Below are 24,702 nucleotides of genomic sequence, written 5' to 3'. Positions count from 1 at the left end.
TGTACCAAAAGCAAAGTTGACCTTGTTGACTGCAGGCGATTTATTCAAATGCTTGAGTCATGCTCACCTTCAGACTGCTGAAAAATGTGCCGCAGGTAACTAATGTGCCAGCCAACATCATGCACTGTACACACCTGAGGTTGAGAACCCAGAAACACACTTTTGAAACACTCTTGCACTAAAAATAGAACAGTGTGTCATTTCTAGTTGTTGGGCTACTAGAAATGACACAGCCTAGTGTGCTTTGTTACTTAAAGCAGCAGGACAGACAGACATTCTCACACATATTCAGCGACAACACTTTTAAAATGAATGTTTCCCTTTTTCAGCCTTCTGTGCTTTTAGTTTGGACCACCTCACACACTGTACAAGCTACTTTCCTGCAGTCAGTGTATAATTGTATGAATAATTGAGTGAATAACATTATGTTGTGCCAAAAAATGTGCGTGTGCGCGCTGCATGCATGCGTGTGTGGAGAATATATTATTATCCTAACATTATTAAAAATACATGCTTTTAGGACCTAAATAGTACAAATGCATAACAAGACCTCAGTTAACTCATATTATGTTTCCTATTGGGAATAAGAACCAACATCAACTCACCCACGGTATCTTAGTAGATAACAGTATGTGTAGGTTGTAAACAGTACTGCTGCAGTCACAGGGGGAAAAGGACTTGAGCACAGAGATTGATTTGCAGCCTTTAATAGTGCAAACGGACAAACATTTTGAGGTTTCTGTGTCTTCTTCAGTGTCAAAATGGAACAAAGTCAAATACACATATAGCCAACCTAAATAGGTGTACAGTTGTCATTGTAAAGTTAAATGAACATGATATAAATACATCGGATAAAGGTGGCAAGGGTGGGAGTCATCAGAGCCAATGACCTCTCATGTCAGCACCACAGGTAAGGATGTTTATGAAAAATTGCAGGACAAACTTTTATACACCGTACATCGTCAGATAGACTTTTATATAAAGGCTGCAATATTGACAATTGTCACAATGTGTTGAGCTGGTAACGTATAAGAACAGATACAGCAGTCCTTGCATGAAGTGTCTGCAGGTTCACCTTTCAAATACAGCTTTGAGAGGTGCTGTGCAATTTGTGTGTCATTATCAATATCAGCAAATGTTTCCTTCTCACATGTACCCTGTGACATTTATGATTGACAGGATTTTAAATTGCCCATATATAATAGAGAGTGGGTTGAGAATGATACATGCCCTCTTTTGGGGTCATAATAGTAGGTTAATGGCTGTCAAGGGGTCTCCACCTACCCCCCTGAGCTCTGTGGCCCCCCTCTCCCATCTTACCAATGTCAGGTAGTAAATATTATTGTGACATTAATGTCTTTCCCGCTCCATCAGGAAAAAGTCCGTACCTGATGTTCACCAACCGCCATGAGATCCGCCGCATTGACCTGCTGAAGAGTGAATACACACAAGTGGTTCCCACACTGAAAAACGCCGTGGCCCTGGATGTAGACGTTTCCATCAACAAGATGTTCTGGTGTGATTTATATCATCGTAAAATATACAGGTATATATAAACACACACACACACAATGCGCAGTACATTTGACTGATACGAGTAAGGCCTATAAAAACCATGAATGGCGTTGTACAGAGTCTGGACTTTAGGAGTTTAGATAACCTCGTCCTCGTTCTTCAGCGATTCTGTCATCCTCTCTCTCCCATATCTATCCATCTTGTCTGTTTCAACCTGGCACACCTTCTGGTAGCGAGACAGACACACCTGGGGGCTGTACGTGTGTGTGTGTGTGTGTGTGTGTGTGTGTGTGTGTGTGTGTGTGTGTGTGTGTGTGTGTGTGTGTGTGTGTGTGTGTGTGTGTGTGTGTGTGTGTGTGTGTGAGTGTGTGTGAGAGAGAGTGTGTGTCAGTCACACCTGGAGGGCTGTGTCATCAGTCTGACAGTAAAAGGTGGAGCTGTTTGTCCTTCACACACACATCTGCGCACACGTACACATTCATACACAATTACAGATACTATAGGTTTGCGTGTGTATGCGTGTGTGTGTGTCACCCTGATGGCTGGCGAGTAGTGGGAGGGGCCTTCTATCATCTCAGCTGAGCCATATGCTCACTCTAATTTCACTGCGTCAATAATCACCACCATTACTCATCTGCATGCACACACATTTTCACACTCGTGCATACACACTCTCCTACACAAACTCAGAGATAGACTCAAGGGCTTGTGATAGAGATAGGACAAACGGACTAATTTGTCATGATAGACTCTACTTTTGCGACACCAAATAAACACACACACAGTCACTTTAAATCGCGTGCAACAAGCAAATGTATACAGTCTAATCATCTCTGTTCTTGATTGTTTTTGCCTCTTTTTCATCTTTTAAAAACAATTTATTTGTATACATCCAAAACCATTAATGTATACCATCAGCTTCAATGCAAACATGCTGCTGATTGCATGTTATATGTTGTGCTTATTGATGTTTGTTTACCCCAATTAGAGAGATAATCAACAAACCAGAGCTTAGTTGGCAGGATTAACGATAGTGAAGTCATCTCTCTTCGTAGCTAACTAGCTTCTGGGACCGCATCAGTAAAATGGCCACAACCAGGGGTGACTGTTACACATCAGTGCAGGTTGTTGTGAGTCATTTTAAAGAAATAACAACTCTTAATCAACATATTTATTTGGCCTTTGTGAAGAACATTAAGTGCTCCAACAAATTAGTGCTATCGTCAGGTAGCATGAACACAATGTCAAGCTGAATCATTATAAGTGAAATGAAATGGCAGTTTATTTTTAAGGTCTCATATTATATTAAGTGATATTTTTGAATTTTTTGATTATAAAGCAGGTCTAGGTTCTATATTAATACTGTGTATCAAAGCGCTCAGTCCACAGAGAAATGTATACAGCCTGTTTTCAGAAACTGAGCCTTAAAACGAGCTGTTGGGACTTCCTGAACTTTGTGATGTCACAACAAACCGCTCTCAGCCATGCCCCACAGCCCTGCCCGCCTGGACCCACCATCCAACCACTTGGATTTGGTTTCTCTTTTGGTTTACCTGAAATCTGCTATATGTTTATTAGATCGTTCAGGAAACAGTCAGCCAATCAGAATGGGAACTCAGAGCCTCCTCTCTTCTGATTGGCTCACCAACTTGTAGTTACTAGAGTTCCAGGGAGAAGCCCAAGAGAGGGGACATAAAACCACACTGAGATGGTTTTTGGTAGTTAAAACCACAAATATATCTTCTTAAGGATCAACACTTAAAAATAAAACACTAGAAGAGGGTAAAATATGGGACCTTTAATTATCAGGCGACCACTGCTTCATTGTTTCCAGCATTTTATGATTTTTTCCTTTTACCATCTCATTACTTGGTTTCTCTTATATAATGTTTCAAGAATGCTTGAGTGCTTATTGTTTGTAGTTGTTTTAAAAAGCACAATACCTTGAATCTCAATGCTGACGACATGATAGACCCTACTCAGGCATCTCACTTCCCAGTGAAGTAGTTTTCCCTCTGATACAGGTGCATGTCATCAGAGAGAAAGTGTATTTAAAAGTGATTCCTCCTCATTGTCCCTCACCGTGACAGTGTGGTTTTCCAGGCTAATTCATAGTGATTAGCATGCTACGGGTCGATGACTTGTTAACTTCTCCCCATGATGGAGATGTCTGTTGCAAACAGTGATACAGCCAATTAAAGATGCAATCTGCTCAGTGGTCTTGGACTCATCTGTCTCTGTCTTATTCCTCACCACAGTCTGCTCTCTATTCATCCTCCCAACCTGTTCATCCAATCTACGTAAATATTTTTAACTAAAAATGACTACATAGCGAATAATACTAAGAGTGTGAAAATATATAGTACGAAAGTCAAATATTGGAGTCATTACAATGATCTGTGCGTGATGTATCAGCTAGAATCTGGACTCTAGGATGTGCAAAAGAATGGAGGTAATAACAGAAAAAAAGAAAAAAAACACGCCGTCACAGTGTGTTGTCTGTGATCGACAGTTCTTAAATAGCCCACTGTTGCACCAGTAACATGAGAGATTTCATCCATGTCCACTTTGCTCCCTCATTTTCATTTGCCCCCCCTGAGTGAGAGACAGGTGTTGGATCCGTGTTATAAACCCTAGGACACGAGAGATCACAAGGCAGCAGCAGGCGAACTTTTCCCCCCATTGATGAAGACGTCTGGAGTGACGAACAGTAATTAACAACGCAATCTGCTTTCAAGTGTCTGACTCTCCCGTGTCTACCTCATCCCTCAATCCAATCCGACTTCACCAGCCTCCACTTTAGTTGAGCCGCCCCTCCCTTCCATACGTCTCATCTTTATCCTTGTACACTTTGCCAACATGTGATGACGAGGTATACTGTAAATTGGGGACATTGTGTTCAGTTGTGCTCAGCGTTTTAACAAGGTCGTCTTGTATTATCTTGTTTTATGTAATGAAAACAATAGTGTGTTATGTCTGAAGATGTGTCACACTAGTGAAGGAGTTGAGGGAGAGGTGAAAAGCAAAAACGGTGACGGAGGAATGGACGGAAAGCGAGTGGGAAGTAGAGGAAAATGAAAGAAATTGAAAGGCACAAGAAAGGGACAGACACAGATGGGGAGAGTGACAAGAGCAGAAAAAGGGGCAGGTTGTTTTGGAAGCTGCTGATAGATAAAGACAGACTCATTCTCCCTTGGAGGTGGTGTTTGGTGGGAGGGCTGAGGTTGTTACAGAAGTGTCAGGTTTGGGTGCCCCTGACACAGCATTATCTAGAGCAAAAAAATACCTGTTACCCACCATGTCCAACTAGGCATCTAAGGCACATAGTAATCTGAAATCTTTCTTCACAAGAAAAGGAAACCAGTGTAGACAGCAACAAATCTAGCAAGTGCAACTCTTGTGTCCGTCTCACTTTTTCTGCCTGTTCGTAAATGATTGGGGTGTTCATAATTTCCATAACACTGACCAACACACCTCTCCCTCACCATCCTCCAGCGCTTACATCAACAAAGCCAGTGACTCATCGCAGCAGGTGGCGCTCATCGACTCGCTCCACTCCCCAGAGGGCTTGGCAGTCGACTGGGTGCATAAGAACATCTACTGGACCGACTCAGGCAACAAGAGCATCTCCGTCGCCACGGGGGACGGCAGGAAGAGGAAAGTGCTGATAGCCACTGAGCTGAGCGAGCCGCGGGCCATCGCAGTGGATCCACACCAAGGGTGAGTGGGTGAAGTTTAAGGGTGGAGGGATTTTTTTGGCAAGAAAAAGTTGAAGGGGCCGCAATGGATGGAGGCTCTGAGGGCAGGAAGCAAGAAGTGGCAGGGTGGTCGAACAAGCCTGTGACTATCTTTGTCATTCCCTGAATTGGGTAAAAGCCAATGTTCTTATGTAGAAAAGAAACTTAAAAAAAAAAAAAAAGTAGGGCTAAAATAATTTTACTACACCATAGAAAACTATCTGTAGTGCTGCAGCCATCTGTTAGATTAAGCAGCTTAACAATTATTTGCAGATACAATGTGACTGTCTCTGTGGCTCATTCTGCCTCTCTCTCTTTGTCTTTGATGATTTGAGTTCCCCAAAGGACTCTTTTCAGAACTCTACAAACCTAGACCAGCATGAAATACATGCAAATGAAGCTAGGCTTTCACAGGTTTCTCGTGGTAACATACACACACACACACACACACACACGTTTGAAAGTGGTCCAAGTTTACAGTACCTGCTGTACCGCAGGGCCTGTTTCAGAAGTAAAACTATTTGATTTTGGAGAGAGAAATGAGATAGAGACAGTCATACAGGGACATTGTGTGATGGAATTAAGTAGATTCAGTCACGCACACACACACACCCATTGAATTTGTCCTTTTCATATCTAACTTATCTGCACATCTCCCCACAGGTTTATGTATTGGTCGGACTGGGGAGGTCAGGCCAAAATTGAGAAGGCTGGGATGAATGGAGTGGATCGACAAGTGTTGGTGTCTGAGCACATCGAGTGGCCCAATGGAATCACCCTGGGTAAGTAATATGAAAGGCTCATCGAACAGGGCAGAGAAAACTGTACCGTGATACCAAGACAGAAAAATCAGTCAACACTGACACCAGTTTTGAAAACAACATTATATTGCTGAGATTGCTTTTGGAGAGACAGAAAAAAAAGAGACTAAATTCAAGACAAGGAAAGAGACAACACCAACAGAAAGAGGGAGAGAAACAAAGAGCGACAAACTGTGAGAATTCAGAGAAGAAAACAGTCTAGGGGTGTTGCAACCCTTGAGTAGCTCTCATTGTTATAACTCAGTTTGTGTCTCGCTCTCATCAATCAAGCCAGCGACCACGGGCCTCTGAATTAATAAGCCAGACGCTATGTGCCGTCGATACCTCCCATCATCCCTTTCAACTCCCTCCGCGGCACCAGCCAATTTCTCTCAGCTGCCCTTGCCTGCAGAGAAAGAGCGGCACACAGTCGCCACACTCTGTGGAATTGAGGTGTCGCCGCATCTGTATGAAAACAAATTATTTTTTAGAGTAAGGCGAGTGAGAGAGTTGCACTATAATGCTCTGGGAGAAGGGGGTGGATTATTTTTGCTTCGGACATTGATTTCATACGGAGCGGAGAACAGAGTCAGGGGAGGAGAAGTTGTGAATGAAAATTGCTCTGTGGTTTTTCAGATTCTCTTAAATCAGTTACTCAGCTGACTCGCCTTTAGCATGCGATCAAATGCCTGCTGTTAAAGAATATATTAGGAAAATAGATTAAGGAAAGTATAATACTGATTTTCCTTAGTCGATTTTCCTAATATGTTCTTTAATAGCAGGCATTGCCTTTGATGAGACAATGATGATGACTACTAAAGTTTATTCACTTCTCCTGGTGGTTAAAATGGCTGAACTGGTCGGCTAAAATAAAAATATGCAGGCAGATATTTTCATTGATTTTGGAAACCACCAGTGACTACATAGCTAATTTCTAGTTTTAAAGATGTTCCATATTCATGATGTTTCATTTAATGTATTTTAAGACATTTTTTAATCCCAGAGCAGAATTTTGTACTTTGTAAACATTCATGTTGTAAGTTGTTTAATAAAAATGGTAATATGGGAGAATTCCTTATTCATGCACACTTTTTCATGTCTGCACCTCTACATATGTAGGTGTTTCTTAGAATTTATAAAAGCAAAGTCATACTGGGATTATGCCCTTTGCTGTCACATACAATGCAGTCTAGATTTTCAAGCTAACCACTGCACTACTCTGTGGCCCGTAGCAAAGGCACAGAAATGGTGCAGTCCTAATATAAACAGGATTGGGGACTGATACAAGGAGAGAGAATTGTAAAACATTGACTTTACCCTTTAAAATAAGTCCAGCAAGACTAATCAATTTGCTCAAGGGCACATATATTTTTCCCAGCAAGGAAGTCAACCGACAATATTACAATCACATCTGTGTTTTCTCAGCGCAGGGTCTCAGCCGTCATGTCAAAGAAGATTGATGGTGTAGCTACTGGGCCATTACATTCATACACCTCTCACCCCAGGCCTTTTCTCTTGGAATGACCTCTCTCTCTCTCTCTCTCTCTCTCTCTCTCTCTCCATTTGTCTCTCTTTCCCTCCTTCGTGTCCTTTCCCCTCTCTATTTCTCCACAGACTTGTCCAACAGGCGTCTGTACTGGGTGGACTCCAAGCTGCACCTGCTGTCCAGTGTGGATCTGAATGGAGACAACCGCAAAGTGCTGCTGTCCTCCCATCACTACCTGGGACACCCATTTGCCCTCACCGTGTTTGAGGTATGTTGGGGTTGAGATTAAAATACAGCCACACCGTCAGTGCAATGAATGGAATTAGATGGCCTTGGTCTGGTAATTTGTTTATACAAGCAGAAATGTATGTAATCTTAAAGTATTATACCATGTCTGTAGGCCTCCATGCCGGCCAGAGGCAGCCAGGGCCAGAGGCATTATGTTTTCGGGTTGTCCATCCATATGTCCATCTGTCCCATTCTCATGAAAATAATGTCAGTAACACCTTGAGGGAATTTCTTTAAATTTGGCACAAACATTCAAGGATGAACTGATTAGATTTTGGTGGTCAAAGCTAAAGGTCACAGTCAGTGTGAACGCAATATCTCTCTTCAACTCTTCAAGGGAATCCCTTCAAATTTGACACAAATGTTCATTTGGACTCAAGGATGAACTGATTAGATTTGGTTGTCAATGGTCAAAAGTCAAGATCAGTGTTACCTCACAAAACATGTTTTTTGCATGTAATTTATGAATTCATAAGCTAATTATGACACAGTTTAACACAAATGTCTAACATAATAAGATAATAAAATGATAAACACATGTCATATCCAAATGGTCAAAGGTCAACTTCACAGTGACATCATAATGTTCTGAAAAAACACTCACACTGTCATAGTTCAGCGCTGTAACTCGGGAACACAAGGGGAGATTGTGACCTTATTTCCTGTAACTTGGCTGGTTGGTGTAGGCATACAACCGCAGGGCGGTAATTCCAGTTTTTGTATTAGCCCATTAAGATATCTTACACTATTTCCTTAGTGTTGTCTATTTTCCAAAACTTACCACATGTTTTTAGATTGATTTTCTACCTTCTGGGCAGTTGTTTTTTCCTGCCAAGATGTTGTGATAGACAAGTAACAGACAGATAGGTAATGCATAATTTGTATTTTTCATCACATACATTCATCATGTGGTGATGAAGTTTAGATAAGAGATTGTTTTGAAAACTCATTTTTGATGAGGGCATCTTTCCTTTTGAATTGAAGAATGAACTGTTCAAAAGAATTAAATGATACAAGTGCACCACACGGGCTTTTGCCTCATAAAATGTATTCAGTATTCAGAGAGTAAAGATATATTTAATTTATTTTCTCATGTTGGGACTTTGCAAGGATTTCCTGTAGGAGGTCTCTACCTGAAAGGCAAAGAAGATGCTAATGTCCTTATTTGACTTCCAAAAGATGCTGTATATATACAGAAAAATAGGTCTGTACTCAAGTGGGACACTCTCATATCATGTTTGTTTGTTCCCATCCCGGTTGTGTTTTTCTAGATTCTCAGTGACCCAAATTTAGGCATTAGACATGAGTTTTTGCTTTTGTTGTGTTATTGTTTTAGGGTTAGGGTTAGTTGTTCATATTTGGTAATAGGAATTAATATGTGTATTAAGTTCTTGATGAATACAAAGGATCACTTGTAGTGTTGCTTGTTTCTGTAGGAAGCACATCCTGGTATTTTCAGGGTGCACCTGGGGATGAGCGAGCAGAGACGTGTGCAAGCTTAAGAAGTTGAGGAAGAGAGATAAGTCAGTGGAGGAACACTGACTGACTGAGAGATTGACTGAGGAGAAATAAAAGATAGAGATGTTCTAAAAGTATAGCAGCAGGATAAACCAAGAGAAGGAATGATCTTTTCAAGGGCTACTGAGTGTAGAGTCACAGTAGAGTACAACAATCAATGAAACTAATTTGGGTGTATTTATTGAGTCTGTTAGAGCCCATGAAGTATAGATAGTGTGGAAGGTGGAAAAAGAGAGCTGGAGAATCAGAGTGAGAGTGAGGATGTGAGGGAGAAAGAGGGTGGTGAAATGTGATCAGCTGCACACAGTGCGATGATGAGAAGCAAAGGGAAGAGGGGACATCCATCATGTCCAGCTGAGTGTGCCTGCATGTGTGCTTAGATGTGTGTGTGTGTGTGTATGTGTGTAAAGGAGATAAATAAAACCAACGTTTCGGGCACCAGTGAAAGTTCATCCCTGGAGATTAATAGCCCTCAGCTCTTCTGCTCTTTGTTCTGATACAGAACAAATTAAAAATCCCTTTTCCTGCTCCCAACACACTGATAAAGTTTGTTTCTTCAGAGTTGCCTGGTTCGAAACACTGAATGTTTATTTGTTCATTTCATTTAATTTGGGAATCGTCAGGGGCCTTAGCTTCCAGGGAATGTTTTTACCTCAGGGTTTTGGTCTCTGTTGAACTGCTTACAGTTAGCCCAGTTATAGAACATCCAATACCATAATTTACACCAGACGATGGTGCAAGATTTATTTACATGAAGATGTTGATAAGAATTATTTTGAGAACTTTTACCACATTAGTGGTGATTACAAAACCATCAGAATTGCTGCAGCAATTAATATGTAATGCACTGAGGAAGAAATGTATTTTGATGAGGTTTGGTTGTATGCCGCAAGCAAGGTAAGAGTTTTTGAGTTTTTATTCATTGTAAATGGAGCTTTTTAGGCGTCTTTGCGCTGCAGCAGGGGACCAATCTTACTAGACTGGCAGCAATTTTTCAAACAAAACTGTCAAACCAATTCACATTCAGTCATATTTCATCATACATTTCATTATAAGTATAGTCCCTACTCATAGACACTCCTTATCTATACATACTTGCCCATATAGTGGCTCTTAGGAGAATTTGATAGATATGTGGTATAAGAAATGTATGGTTTACAGCCAGTACAGCACCTCAAGTGATACCCAGTGAATGTTCATGTTCAAGTCATTTCACTTCAACATATCATCTGCAAACCTCACATCAGCACTCATGTACTAATGTTTCTTAACACCGCAGAGGAAAGACACAGGGTTCCTCTATCAAAGTCTGAACACGCCACCACCAAACACACACGCATATAAAGACACACACACATACAAACCCTTCCAGTCAGTGTCCGCCCCCCCACAGAGACACCGAGCCCTGAGGAAATTTGGATCGCAGAGACACGCAGAGAGTGATGTTTTCTCTTTCTCTAGCTTTAGTATCATTGGATTACTTTTTATCTCCTCTTTGCTTGACTAGAGGGGATAGAGGAGAAGATGAGATGCGCTTGGGAGGAAGAAACAGAGAGGGGGATGGTGATTGAAAGAAATAAAATACAGTCAGGAAGAAAGAAAAGAAAAGGTGTTGGAGCGCATGTTTGCCCTTTCGGCATGAACCCAGCACCGTATAAGGAAACACATTCATCAGTAACACAGGGGTCAGTTAAATAAGAGCTGAAGTGATGCACAGTCCAGTCCATCCAGGAAATACCTGTGTGGGTGTAGCATGCATGTGGAAAGGCTTAGTGCTGTTTTTCAGCTTAGCAGAGATGAACAGAAAATATCATTTGGTTCCTACACAGATTTAACAATAAGTCCACATTAATATTTTATAACTATTACTTATACAACAAAGAATACAAATCAAACCCCAAAAAATCAAAGGCTTCTAACGTTGACTGGGATTTGCTTTGTTTGAGCTTTCATTTGTAGTTTTCTGGCAGGAGGCACCAGAATCTCATCAGGCAGATGTGTCAGTCAGAAAGCCCGAGCATTTGTTCTTTTGGGGCAGATTCATGACAAAATCATCAAGGGCTGTTCTCCCCATGACACTAAAAACACTTCACATCCATTTAGTTGTATTCACGTTCCCCTTGACAAGCACAGACAGCTCTGACTGAGGTGATGTAACGCATGTGTTCAGGAGAGCTTGTGCGTGTGCATGTGTATAAGTTCAGGCCTATCTTCCAGCACATGAAAGATTCACCTCGATCCTGCAATGAAGAGCGTTGACCTGCTCGGGTCTGCGTGGGCTTTTGAGGTTTTCAAGGTGAGAGGAAGTGACAGACTGACAGAGGAGAAACTGACAGAGAAAAAACAGAGGTAGAGACTGACAAAGAGACGGGGAGAGACATCCACAGAGGAAGAAAGGCAAAGGGAGAGATGGAATGATAGATTTGTTTTATCAACATGGCTGATATTTGTCTTTCATTGTTTCAGCACCACTGTCATATGAGTAAAGGTTATCTGAATCAGAGAGAGGGCGAGATGGAATGATAGGCAGCTGACTGAGAGATGGAAAAGGAGAAGGCGAGAGAAAGGTTAAGTCCACTGATAACCCAGCACAAAAGCAGAACATGGATTCACAGCTATGACTGAATCACACACAGAGAGATGCACATACCTACTTATATACACACACAGACGCACACACACGCGCAAGACAAATCTGCAGCTGTACCCCTAGAGGTCCCTGACCTTTAAAGGAGACCGTAAAACTGTGAATGAAACCTCAGGTGAATGGAAAAAATAGATCTATGAGCTATCATCACTTTCTGTAGCCGTCCTGTCTGATCTCTGTCTCATACTAACCTCCTGAATCGTGTCTTCATTTCTTCATCTTCTTTTTTAACCTTCGTATGATCTCTGCGTCTCAGTGTTTTCTCTTGCTATCATTTTCTGTGTTTTTCTTAATTGATGTGTGTCTGCGTAGACAAAGCAGTCTGCAGTTGCCGTGGAAACAATGTGCCATATCCTGTAATCTTGTAATATCACTAAAGAGATTTGTGAAGAGGTGTTGGAGAGAGAGGAAAAGAAATGGAGAAAGCAGTGAACGATGAGAGTATGTCCTCGCAGGTCTGGGCCCACAGTGTTTCTTCCTTTATTGAAAGGTGAATAGAAGCAGCTAATGGAGGAAAAATTCATTTTAATCATTTTTTTTAATTTTTACTTTACAAAAGGAACTTTTAACATAGGGAGAAACGGATAGGTGCATGAATATCTAGGAAAGTATCATCGTGGATGGCATATGGCTGCCAGATTAATACACCAGTAGCAACACATTCCCAATATATACTATACCAGTGTCTTTGGTATCACTCTGGTGGTACCCCTATGGTTGATTGTAGGCAGCTAAGAGTTGCTTTCTAGAGCTACAAACACATTGTGTGCCCAGCCAAATGTCTCACTACTTCCTGATTTGGCACTGAGCATAAACACGAGCTGTTTATAGCTTTTACAACAAACCACCAAGGCTGATCTATTTCTCAGGAGGACGACGGCCTTGCAGAGTTAAAAATGCTTTTTTTGTTGTTTTGTTTTTTTCCCAGTATAAGTCTACTGTTGTTGTTTTACCTGGTTTTTACCTCTCTTTCCAATGCCAAACCTCATCAATACAATCTTTATCACTTTTTTGTCTTTAATTACTGGTTCTATTGGGGGTTTTTCATAATGCAAGGATTTTGTATTATTTGTTCAGCGTTAATTGATTGTCAGGATTGAGTGCTGAATGCTGAAAGTGTCAGAGGATACAGTTAAAACAGCACAATCCCCATTACAGTACAACTTGTTCAGTCTTATCAAACCTCTGCTTGATTAAAACGCCATGCTTTTAACATTATTTCAATAAATAATGTATTAAAAGGAGCCTTCAAACCAAAGCCATAGTAATTTCTCATATACCCTCGATTAAAAAGTGAATTAAAGTTACCTCAGGCATAAAACATCTCTTCAAAATGAGTTTCCACAAACTTAAATATTATCAAATTCTGTCACTGAAGAAACTGATGGGTAGAGATTAGAGCTTCCACTTTGACTTAACGCCCCGGGGCAGTGTTTTCACACGGGCAGTAATAAGATCTCCCATTACAAACAAAACTGGTACATTTAAGAGCATGTGAATTTAATTAAACAGCCATTGTTAGGATGTGCATAAACTGCATCTCTGGAACAAACTGCACAATGTGTTTTTAATGGTGCATTTCATCACCAAAACTCTTGCAGGATTCCTCAGTGCAGTTTCCTTGGTCAATTGCTGTTCTCCATGTTTACAAATGAAACGCCATTTATTCTGAATACATGAATTGCAGTTGTAAGTAGATGATGTTAAATGTTCACTTGGGATACGGTAGCATTTTTTAGGTAAGGAGCACACATGAGCCTGAATTACAACAAAACACAAGTTGACACTAGGAAGCAAATTTTCATTCAGTGTGACAAAAACAAAGCAGTTTTGTGTTTAGCCACAAATATAATTATGGACTATTTCTGCAACAGTCTCAAGCTGCTTGGTAAAACTCTAGATGGATAACCTCTGTAGAACAAAAACTTAGAGACAGTATTGATTAAAATGGCAGGGGCTAGCTTGCTTCAGAGAATGCTAATCTTTTCACAACCCCAATTACAAAATCCCTACCTTTTGTTCATGTTGACTGCTGCCGAACTGTTAGGTCCAAAATAAGCCAAGAAGTACCATCTCAGCTTGAACAGTGGAAAACAAACAATATGGCGACAGCCCTGTAAACGTCTTTTTACGATTTTAAATTGTTTCAGTGCTCCGGGTTCAGCAACCAGCATGTATGTATGTTTTTGTATAACCGTCACGTACTCTCTCTATGCAGGATCGCATTTATTGGACAGACTTAGAGGACGAAGCGATATACAGCGCCAACCGACTGACAGGACATGATGTGGCGAAGGTGGCAGAGCACCTCAACAACCCCCTGGACCTGGTGGTGTTTCATGAACAGAGGCAGCCAAAGGGTGAGACTGAGAAAAATGCTGAGAATGGTGATTTTTTTTTTTGTTGTTGTTGGTGGGACTGATCAGATGAGGAGCTAATTGGGCAATCATGACTTTCTGATCATGGTTGCTCCATATACCATTCTCTGTGTGATTAGAATCATGGGTGTGCTGGGCATGTCCGGTGATGTGTTTGTTAATTTTCCCAAGATGGATGCATTCCCAGGTGTGTGTGTGTGTGTGTGTGTGTGTGTGTGTGTGTGTGTGTTTGTTTGTGTTTCGGTGAGTTTAACAGTGTGTTTTAGCAATTTGTTTGTGTGAGTGTGTTTTCATGCTTTGTTTTCTCTGCTCACTCCGAGCTCAGAGCAGTCTTGTCTGAGTGCCAGTAGGGAGCTAATTGCATTCTCTCATTAATAAATCAAGAGTTCTGCTCAAAGAGATATCACAGAATTAAGCATGTTTTTTTCCAAAATGCCAACAAAAAGCAAGGCATAAAACAACCAGGCCTAACCAGGCTAAATGAAAGAAATCTAGATATTAGTGTCACTAAGAAGTGAAATATTTGATAAAATGTGACCTTGACTGCAGCAGTTTGCAAGGTCAACCTCCTCTCTTCCATTTTATCTTTTCCTCCCTTGATTTTCAAACCATTTTTAGTCAGTCAGTGATTACACTACAAATATAACATCCCCAAAGAGGGAAGAGCATTGCTAATGGTTGGTTGCCACAATACACCTCCACACATTCATGGCTCCAATATCTTCTAGTACGCCTCTCAACATGTCTTCATTTTTTGACACATTTCCTAAAAAGAGCCTCTCTTCCTCTCCTCTCTTTGTTTTGCCTGCTTTATTTTTATTATTCATCCTTTCAGGTTGTGTGTCCGCACCATCCGTTTAATATCTCAGGAACACCTGGATGGAATTTTTACATTCACTTGGACTCAAGAATGAACTGAGCTGAGAAATTGCTGGTCAAAGGTCAAAGGTCACTGTGACCTCACAAAACACGTTTTTGGCCATAACACTAATTGCGACACAGTTTCACACAAATGTCTGATAGGATAAAGCGATAAAGTGATGACATTTTATATCCAAAAGGTCGACTTCCCTGTAACATCATAATGTTGAGCAAAAACACTTTTCTAGCCATTATTCAACGCCATAACTCGGGACCAGAAGGGGAGATTGTGACCATATTAACTAATCATGGGTGTCCACCTTGAAACTGCGGTGATTGTTCTCTACGCTGCCGGGTTTATGATGTGTGTGAATCATCCACGTTTTAGCTGTGGCTTCTTTATTTGAAGCGCTGTCGACTGTCATGGCTGCAACTTTGTGTTCTGTGAATATCACAAATCAAAAAGTACACTTAATATCTTTTTTATTAAATTCCTTGATAGTCCTCACTACATATATTATATGAGTCTGGACAGACATGGATGTGAACTGCTGTTTTTTATCCATCCAGCTGTGCTTTGAAGCCTAGCTTCCCTGTTTTAGTTCTTTTTCTAGTGAAGGAAGCAGAATAACCGGAGGGGACAAGCTATTTGAAACTTTAGAACAACATCACTTTCCAAATGTTTTTTATCTCAGTCCATTTTTTTTTACCTTTTTACTTTCTTTCCTTACATCCTTCCTTCCCATCCTTATCATCCAATTTCTTTTGGTGTGGCCTCCTTTTCACTCTCTGTTCTCCTTTCCTCTCCCCACTCTGCCCCTTTCTTCACCCAGCATCGAATGTTAATTTATCACCGTAGTGTGTCATGGCATTCCTAAAAAGCTTCAGTTCTTCTTAATATGGAAAGCAGGTAAAGAGTGTTATTTGGAGCCTCTAAGAATTTCATTTAGACAGCTGATCATATTACTGTACTGTGCTTGTTATGCTGAGATACTGTACTAAAGCATGCGTACATTCCCTGCTTATTAAAATCTCACTGTGTGCAGTGAGTGATGTTGCTTCTTCCCCTGATGGCTGATGATTCCTCTGATGTGCTGCTGTCTCAAACCATGCACCAAGTCAGGAGGCAGAACTCGACCGCGACCTGACCTAATTCTGGTGCTTCCCCACATGACAAGAGTAGCAATCTTTTTTCATTAGAGTCGAGGGTTGGGAAACAACGTGTAAATTTTTCATTTGGGTGTAGAGATTTAAAAAAAGAAAGTTTAGACACCCTTGTCTTAACCTAAGCATGTCTTCATTGGACCAGAAAATAGGTTGTGGGATGAAATAAAACACTGTAAAAGTGTCGGCATCTATTTTATGTTGCTTTGCTGTACCACACAGTATAAGGTTAGTGTAGGAAGTAGTACAGAGTTCTGCTTTACGCATTGCCAGCCAGTCTAGGTGGACATGAATTCAGTTCACAATTACACTTTGATGCTTTTGATGCAGACCGGGACTCAAAGCTGGGGCTCTGTCTTCAATTCTTAATATTCTTTTCTTCCTGATTACTCTGGTCTACAGCACACGTAAACCTCTGTGCACATCACCCTGGCACTGACATAAGATTTCAATTTGCTGCACGCATTTGGGAAAAGCACCAAATGTTTAGAAATGTCAGTGCTAAAGGTTTATAAAATCATGGTTTTCACTAGAGATACAAGGCTGCAGAATGTGCAAAGATGAAATTATTCATTTATTATATTTAATTTCTTTGGAAGAAAACCAATTACAAAATCTTGTTTCCCAAAACCCTTGTATAATCCTCTTCTGTTTCTGCTTGTGTGTCCTCCCCCAGCCCCCGACACCTGTAATTTGGGCAGTCTTCCGAACGGTGGCTGTGAGTACCTTTGTCTGAAGGCACCTCAGATCACAGACCACTCCCCCAAGTACACCTGTGCCTGTCCTGATGGCATGGAGCTGGGACCAGACATGAGGCGCTGTGCTGTAGGTAAGTCGGCCACAACGTGAACCAGTAAATCACACAGGCAGGGAGCAAAAGCCTAATTAAAAGAATTTGTTGAGAAATGTCACATGGTGTCTACATCACCGAAATGCCAGTGACATGATGGAGTGCCAGGCCATAAGGATATTAAGCTGGACTGGAGTTTCACTCTCTGGATTCGGCTAAAATGAGTCCACCACAAAATTAAGTATTTATACCGATCTATAAATAAATGTTCCGCTTTAAACTATTCAGTACATTGAGGATTTCTAATCTTATACATAGATGACTATGGGAAATATTTCTCATGCCAATATATGCTGAAGAAATTATGTTATTTTTTTAGCCTGTTATGTCAAATATGATGTAGGTTCTTCTCTCACAACAGCTGTACCACATCTGTTCAAAACACCATATTCACTATCAGACTTTTATCTGAAATCCAGTGTTCATCAACATCTCCTCATCTTATTCTATTGATTATATTCCCTCAGAGAATTCAATACCTGTGCTTACAGTCACACTATCTCGGGAAGTGAGTCAGGGATTCTCCCAGTTTAACCTGTGTTCCCGGCCCACCTCCGTTATTTCTCCGACCTTATTTCAACCCATCAGCTTGTCGCCAGCTTCAGTGCAGTCACCACATTTGTAAAGTTGTTATCCTTAATACACCCTCTCCCTGTTTTGCTCCTCGTGTTTGAACAGGTGAGTAAAAAAAAGAAGCTGACAGAGAAAAGAGAGAAACAGAAAGGGAGAGAGATGATGTATGTAGGCCACCGTTCAGAGAATCCCTCTGAGAAAAGACAGAACATGGTCACTGAGCATACACACAGACAGAGAAAGAGAGAGAGAGAGACATTCCAATGCAGAACAGATATATCTGCTGAGCACTTACTTTGTTTTGATAAAATGGCCTCTTACACTGTGTTCGTCTGGCTCTCGGCTTAATGTCTCTGCCTGTTCTGAGGCAACCATAAAACCTTGACGAAATGTGTTTGGAAGCCCCCAATCAAATCAAATCACTTTTTTATACTGTCATTGAGTCGTATGGTAATGCAAACAGAAAGGTCTGTCAATGGTGACCTGTTGCATATTATGTACTATTGATGCACATAAAAGTGATCAGAGGCAAAGTTGGAAAATAGAGAAAGATGGATTTGGTGAAAGTGATAGCTGATCTGCTGCAGTGAACTGCTGAGGCAGAGCAGAGGCTCAGTAGCCATGTTTAGCAATAAAGTCAAACTTAATAGACAGAGATAATTTGCTATTATCTTTTATTGACTTTCAATGCAAATGCATGATGGTTAAATCTTGTTATTGTTGTAAAAATGTTTTATATTCAAATTAATGATTCCATTCATGACACAATCATTGACTGAAGCTGAAGAGCTTGATATACAGTATGTAATGCATAACACAGGAACACATTTAGTTGTTTTGAATATCTTGTCGATGACCTGGAAGTGGAAACGTGATTGTGACGTGTTTGTCAGCTGTGAGCAAAATCCCAGGTGCTAATGATTTTCGTTCCGTTTCTCTTGTGCAGTTCGACCCAGGGCAACCACAACACCTCCTCCAACCACCACCACCTCCACAACAACTCCCACCACCACCACTACAACGAGCACTAAACCAACCAGCACAACTATTACCACCAGCACAACTCCCCCTACCACCACCACCACCACCACCACAAGTACCACCAGCACCTCCGCTGCTACCACACTCAGGCCCACGACCAGACGCCTGACGACAACAACGGCCTCTCCTCAGACCCCCAGAAGCACCTCTACAGAGCACCCCCGGACCCCCGCCGCCACGAGTACAGAGATGACCAGGTTCAGCAGCACAACCAAGACATCAACATCCACACACACACCTTTGTTAGGCCCAGCTGCCCCCAACAGCATTCAGAGAGAGAGCAACGGCAACCTCTCCCACAGAGGTAAGGATCACGGCGAGCTGGGTCGGTGCATAGGAATGTGAGTCTGTGTGAAGTGAGTGTATGCAGACAGTGTGTGTGTTCCTCTGTGTGTGTAATACTCCACTGCCATCACTACAGCTACCACCTGCCATTAAAGCAGCAGGGAGCTGAAAACCACTACTTACATCAGTTCCCCTCCTTTCTCTGGCTTTTCCCTCTTGCACACACACACACACACACACACATACCAACATATACCAACACACACTCACTAGTGTTATCTCTCGGTCTGCTTGCTGTTGGTCCCTCATGAGCAGCGTGTAACAGAGCTGTCAGAGCTAACAAACGACAGTCCCCTCCATTCTCGCCTTCCACCTCTCATCACTCATCCTCACTTTCTGACAGCCTGTCTTTGTCTCTCTCTCCCTCCCTCTCGCTCTCTCTTTCACTCTCGCTCTCCAAAACTGGCAGCAGTATTCGGTCCTCGCACCAATCAAGCTTTACTGGCGCGACTGAAAAATACCACTTCACAGTTTGTTTCCCCAGACAAACAGTGACAGCAGAGTATAACAGCAGTAACAATGGTTTTACAAAGCCAGGCTAAGACTTAAATTGTATTTGGAAGCGGAGAAGAATCCTTGATAGCACCACAAAGCAAAATTGATAAACCACTGTGCCGCACACCACATGCTTTGTTGTGATTTTGTTTTAGAAATCAGTGTTTTCAGCTTTCACTGTTTTTTCCATCCTTCGCTACACGGAGACATTAACATGAGATGGATGTAACTGCCAAACTGCTAAAGCGGACTGCAAGAATCCTCTAAATGAGTTGCTTTTTCAGCACTTTACTCTTAAGGATATTTAGATTTTGTTTACTAAAAGAAAGAAATGAAATGTGGATATGGGCATTAGTTTTTGCATGTTCCTAGAGCTCCAGTGCCTTTTTCAGACCTAAGCAGGAGAGACTGTAAAACAATAGCAAAAACTGACTGATTTATGGAGTTACTTATACACACTAGAAGAATCTTCTGATATTAGAATGACACAGTCTACTGCTCAAAGAGAATAAGAGATGGAATAGAAGATGGTAGTGGTTGGTTAGTGAGAAAGATTGTGAGTTTCTGTACTGTGTTTGAACTTTACAATATTGCATTTACATCAGAGACATTTCTCATTATACTGAGACACCAGAAGAGCAAGGCTTGAGGATGAACAAGGTATACAGAAGGGAGAGGAGCAGGGAAAGATGATGAAAGTTTAAAATGGGTGTGAGAGTTGTAGGAAAAGGATGAATAAGACACAAGAGGAGGACAGGGAAATGAATATGGAAAAAGAGGGAGAAGTAAAACGAAGGATTGTTAAATAAAAAAAGGAACAGTGTGAGACAATAAAGAGATCATCGAGGAACAAAAATGAACAAGGAGGAAAAAAAAGGGCATGACAGTCCAGCTTTTGAACGGAGAGGATGGGACTTGAAAAATGACACACTGTTGGAGGGAAAAACAGCATTTACAAGGATGAGAAAAGACGGGATGGAAAAGAGGCAGGAGAGAAAGTGATTTTCTGGGAATTAAAGAGAATGGCTGCTCCAGCTAGTCTCATCACTTTGGGGGCCGGGGTTTCTCGGAGTTACAAAGAAAGCAAGAACATGTTTCCTCTAGTCTCTGAAGTTGTCAGCCCCCTCACCACACCACAAGTGCTCCAGATGAGAGGTGGAGCAGACACGGTTGAGAAAATGGAGCATGAACAAGACGCGTCTCTAAGCCCGTGGGCCATGTGTTATCATTTTTAACTCACTGCACACTGTCAAGTTTGCCGGCATCAGCTGTTACACATGTGCGCTGCTGCAGCTGGCAGAGTGCAGCGAGGAAGAACCAGGAGTCTCACAAAAAAAAGAGATAAACAACAGCTGGTACACAAAGTGTATATGCATCTGTTCTCTTACAAATTTGAACCTTCACTTTTGATGCTAGTAATTATTCATCAATCCTAAAGCAACATTGGGCAAGACAGGAAGATGTTGTTCTTCCTAAGGCACTTCCAATGTATAGTAGGTGACGGGGGATAAAATCCACAGTTCTCATTCTGTGCAAAAATGCATTCCAAGGTTTATCTGAATGAGGCTTCAGCAGTTTGAGTTGAGCAAATCAAGTCAGTATCTTTCAAAGTTAGTTTTTTCTAGCACCAAAGTCCATGACTGTATCTCTCTCCCTCCACCACAGCCCAGCACGGAAATACTGTGTGTGGAAACTAAAGAAGTGCTAAAAAGACAGTGTAACTTTAGCAGATACCCACTTGATTTGACTAAGTCAGACTCCTGAAGCCTCATATTAGCTTCGGATAAACTTTGGAATTTTTGCACAAATTCTTTGCACAGACGAGGACCGTGTATTTTCTTCCATGTCCCATATATTGTCCTGTGAGTATTGTATTAAGACAGAAATCAAAAAACTAGGAACGTGCCCTTTAATTGTTTGGCCATTCATTCTGCTTTTAAGCTGATCCATTTGATTCCTTTGATGGCTGTTGATTAAGATATGCAGCAGGTAAGCAGTGTATGCATTTAATATTAGAATTCCTACATGGTGACTTTAATATTATTTTCTATATTGTAGGTAACTTACACATTATGATAGTTATATTTAAATATAGGGATATAAATAGGGACATTTCATAGAGGCATACAACAGTGAATTCTTTTTGAACTTTAAATCCCTCCAGATATAATAGCCTTAATGAAATTGAAACTTTTTATTTTTCTGTCTTCCTCTTTCGCTCTCTCCCTCTCTCTCTGCCTTCACTTTCCAGGGGTGCTTTTTTCATAATTGCTGCTTTAATAAGATTCTATTAATCCACCTTTTAGAGTCTTAGGACCCATTGGATGTCACTCATGCTTTAAAGTAAGCTCAATTCACTTCTGCTGACTCAGGGCTAAGACACGTCACTACTGAAGACATAAAGAGGTACAGCAGGTGACACTGAAGTCGTATCATCTGCTGTACCTCCTTATGTCTTTGTCTATCTATGTCTCCGTGTGTGTGTTTGTGTGTGTGTGTGTGTGTGCGCTATATATGAGATAAAATGTACGTCCTAATTGTATGTCCCATCAGCCACGTCCCATCTGTGCCTTTTTGCCATACATACAACTACACAGAGTCTCTTTCTAGAATGAGCCAATCAGTATGCAGGGCCAGCGCTGTGATCTCTTCTGTTAATCTTCCTCACTAGACTTCATTATAGCCATCTGATCACACTTTGGCTAATGGCTAGCCTGCTGCTAATAGGAGTGTTGGGAGCAGGATTAATGTCAAAGCTCCACACCGACCTGTTGGGGTGAGAGTTGAAGGGGAGTGAGGATACGGAGCATGTCTGGAATAAATTGTATACTGTGTTGCACTGTGACAGAAAATGAAAACATGCTGCAGAAAAAGAAGAGGTTATATGTTATAGTTCACTCTCAAGGTCACCTGGAGACTCACAGCAGGTTTTAAGCCTCAAAAATCTATGATGTATTGCTTCCTGAATCCAGATGTGTTTTTGAATAGTAATAGAGCAAAATCTGATGTATTGCTCGCTGAAATTTCATTTGTCTTCTCTTATATGAAAAAGCATCTCATTGCATTTATATGGCATGGTATAATTCATTCGCATTTCATTTACACATGCTGTTGTCTGCAGTCCAAAGTGAAATCAAATGGATTCTCTGCCTGTATATTATGTAAATATGTTTTTTTTTTCAGCATGATGCTTTTTCAGCTGCAGCAAAGTTCTTTTTCTCTCTAGCAAGGCCTCGGGGGAGGGTGTTTTGGAATAGAACTTTTTGCTTAGTTTTATTTTTTCCTTTCTTGTTCTGTTCATCTCAGCTGCGAGTGATCACTACCTCATAGGTAACAACATCACAGTAGCTGTTCTGGGGATAGTCATTCCTATCGGTGAGTACTCTTGACTTTGTTGTCTTTGCTTTCTGCCTGCCTGCTTCTCCCTCCTTGCTTCTCCGTCTCTGCTTGTCGCTCAAGTCCTGCATGTTGTGTATGGACATGGTATTTTGTGTAAGCGTGTGTTTTTGTACCGGAATGTGTGTCTGTGTGCGACTGGGCCATTTTTACTTCCACTTGACTGATTAAAATGAGTATATTTTAGATTTAATAACAACAATTTACATCATTTGAACATGTCAGGCCCTCAGCAGTCATAGCAGTGATGGTTTACAAAACAATAGTTTAGTAATTGACAAAATGTACTTAACTGTGGTGTTATCAAACAACAGCCTCCTGGCCAAGGGCTTGAAAAAACCATGGCCAGGCCTTTGTAATGTGCATGTTATGTCATTATTAATGGGATTTGAGCAAATGGAAATCCAATTCATGTTTTCCCAACACATTTGACCAGCTGTTATGGCATTAAGCTCGTGTTCCCACTCTGATCACACAGTATGTTCAGACTGCAATCAATCCAGTGCTCTGGCCCATTTCTGTGCCCCAGTGGGCTGAGAATGGGTTACACAATCGCTGGAATCAGTTTTAGAACAGGAGGAAATATCAAAGGACTGAACGGGGAATTAATGAGGTGAAATTGTGGTTTTGGCCCTGGAGCAGTGGAAATTTCTGACCTGAGAAATAACATTATCATCAGTTCAGGGTGAAAAAATAAAAGCTACTATTACACCACCACACCATACCATACTAATAAAGGTCAGGTGCATGAGGAGATTGCAAGTTCTTACAATCAAACCAGCTTAGTAAAGTTAATCTATTACATTAGCTCTGATTAAAATGATAATTTTATGGGACTATTTAATACTTTCATGCCTAACCTAACATAGAAATCAGCTGAATGTGCAAATGACCTTATAGTAGCAGCATATGTCGTTAATTGAGATCTCTTTCATCCCTAATATTGAATAGTTTGATAAGTTATGGGAGCGCTAAAATAGCGTCAAGCTATTTTTTTTGTCTCCTCATTCTCAGCAATTGAGATATCAGCTCATTAAAAAAAAACCCAGAGACTGTTAACTCTTTCCACTCCATCCCCCATTCTCCCCTTCTGTCATTCACCACAGCCATAAATCCCCCTATTATGCATTTTTTTTTTTTTGGCAGCTTTGAAACATTAATTATTGCAGAAGTCCACCAGGGCCGGATTTCTGCACCCCACTTCTCCGTTCAGATCCACTAATGTACCACGCCCACCCACAGCTCCACGAGGGGAAACAGCCCAACAATGATTATCAGTCTTTAGCCCAAGTCAGGCTGTTATGCCGCTCTCTAATTGGACTGAAAGTGAAATTTTCTAAATGATACAAAAGCTGATGGGTTTTTTTTTTTTTTTTTTTTTTTCAAACCAGTGAGGTTTTTGAGAAGAACAAAGGAGGAACTGGGGTTTCCGGCCCAGTCACACAGGGATCTCAAGTGCCTATCCAACAAAAGAGTAATTAGATGGGGCTTACACAGCAGATGCAGACACATGTATGGATGTGGGCATACGCACTTACACACACTTGTTTTATCCCTCCTCATTGACATACCTTTGGTTTGGCTCCACACACACATACGCTCATACAT

At 41.2% G+C, this 24,702-nt stretch overlaps 1 protein-coding gene across 4 annotated transcripts in view; it reads left to right on the top strand.

Moving 5' to 3' along the window:
• lrp8 (low density lipoprotein receptor-related protein 8, apolipoprotein e receptor) overlaps positions 1-24,702 on the top strand; it is a 173,087-nt gene that overhangs the window by 137,790 nt on the left and 10,595 nt on the right. For all 4 annotated transcript variants that reach the window (XM_056377966.1, XM_056377969.1, XM_056377967.1 and 1 more), the window contains exons 10-17: positions 1,375-1,546; positions 5,011-5,235; positions 5,916-6,034; positions 7,667-7,806; positions 14,210-14,351; positions 17,071-17,223; positions 18,764-19,162; positions 23,005-23,073. In XM_056377966.1, the coding sequence (XP_056233941.1) occupies positions 1,375-1,546; positions 5,011-5,235; positions 5,916-6,034; positions 7,667-7,806; positions 14,210-14,351; positions 17,071-17,223; positions 18,764-19,162; positions 23,005-23,073 (1,419 nt within the window). The remainder of the gene's footprint in view (positions 1-1,374; positions 1,547-5,010; positions 5,236-5,915; positions 6,035-7,666; positions 7,807-14,209; positions 14,352-17,070; positions 17,224-18,763; positions 19,163-23,004; positions 23,074-24,702) is intronic.

This window comes from Seriola aureovittata, chromosome 6, assembly GCF_021018895.1.
Source record: "Seriola aureovittata isolate HTS-2021-v1 ecotype China chromosome 6, ASM2101889v1, whole genome shotgun sequence".
NCBI lineage: Eukaryota > Metazoa > Chordata > Actinopteri > Carangiformes > Carangidae > Seriola > Seriola aureovittata.
The sequence above is the reverse complement of the archived record's forward strand: the minus strand, read 5'-3'. Positions and strand labels throughout refer to the sequence as shown.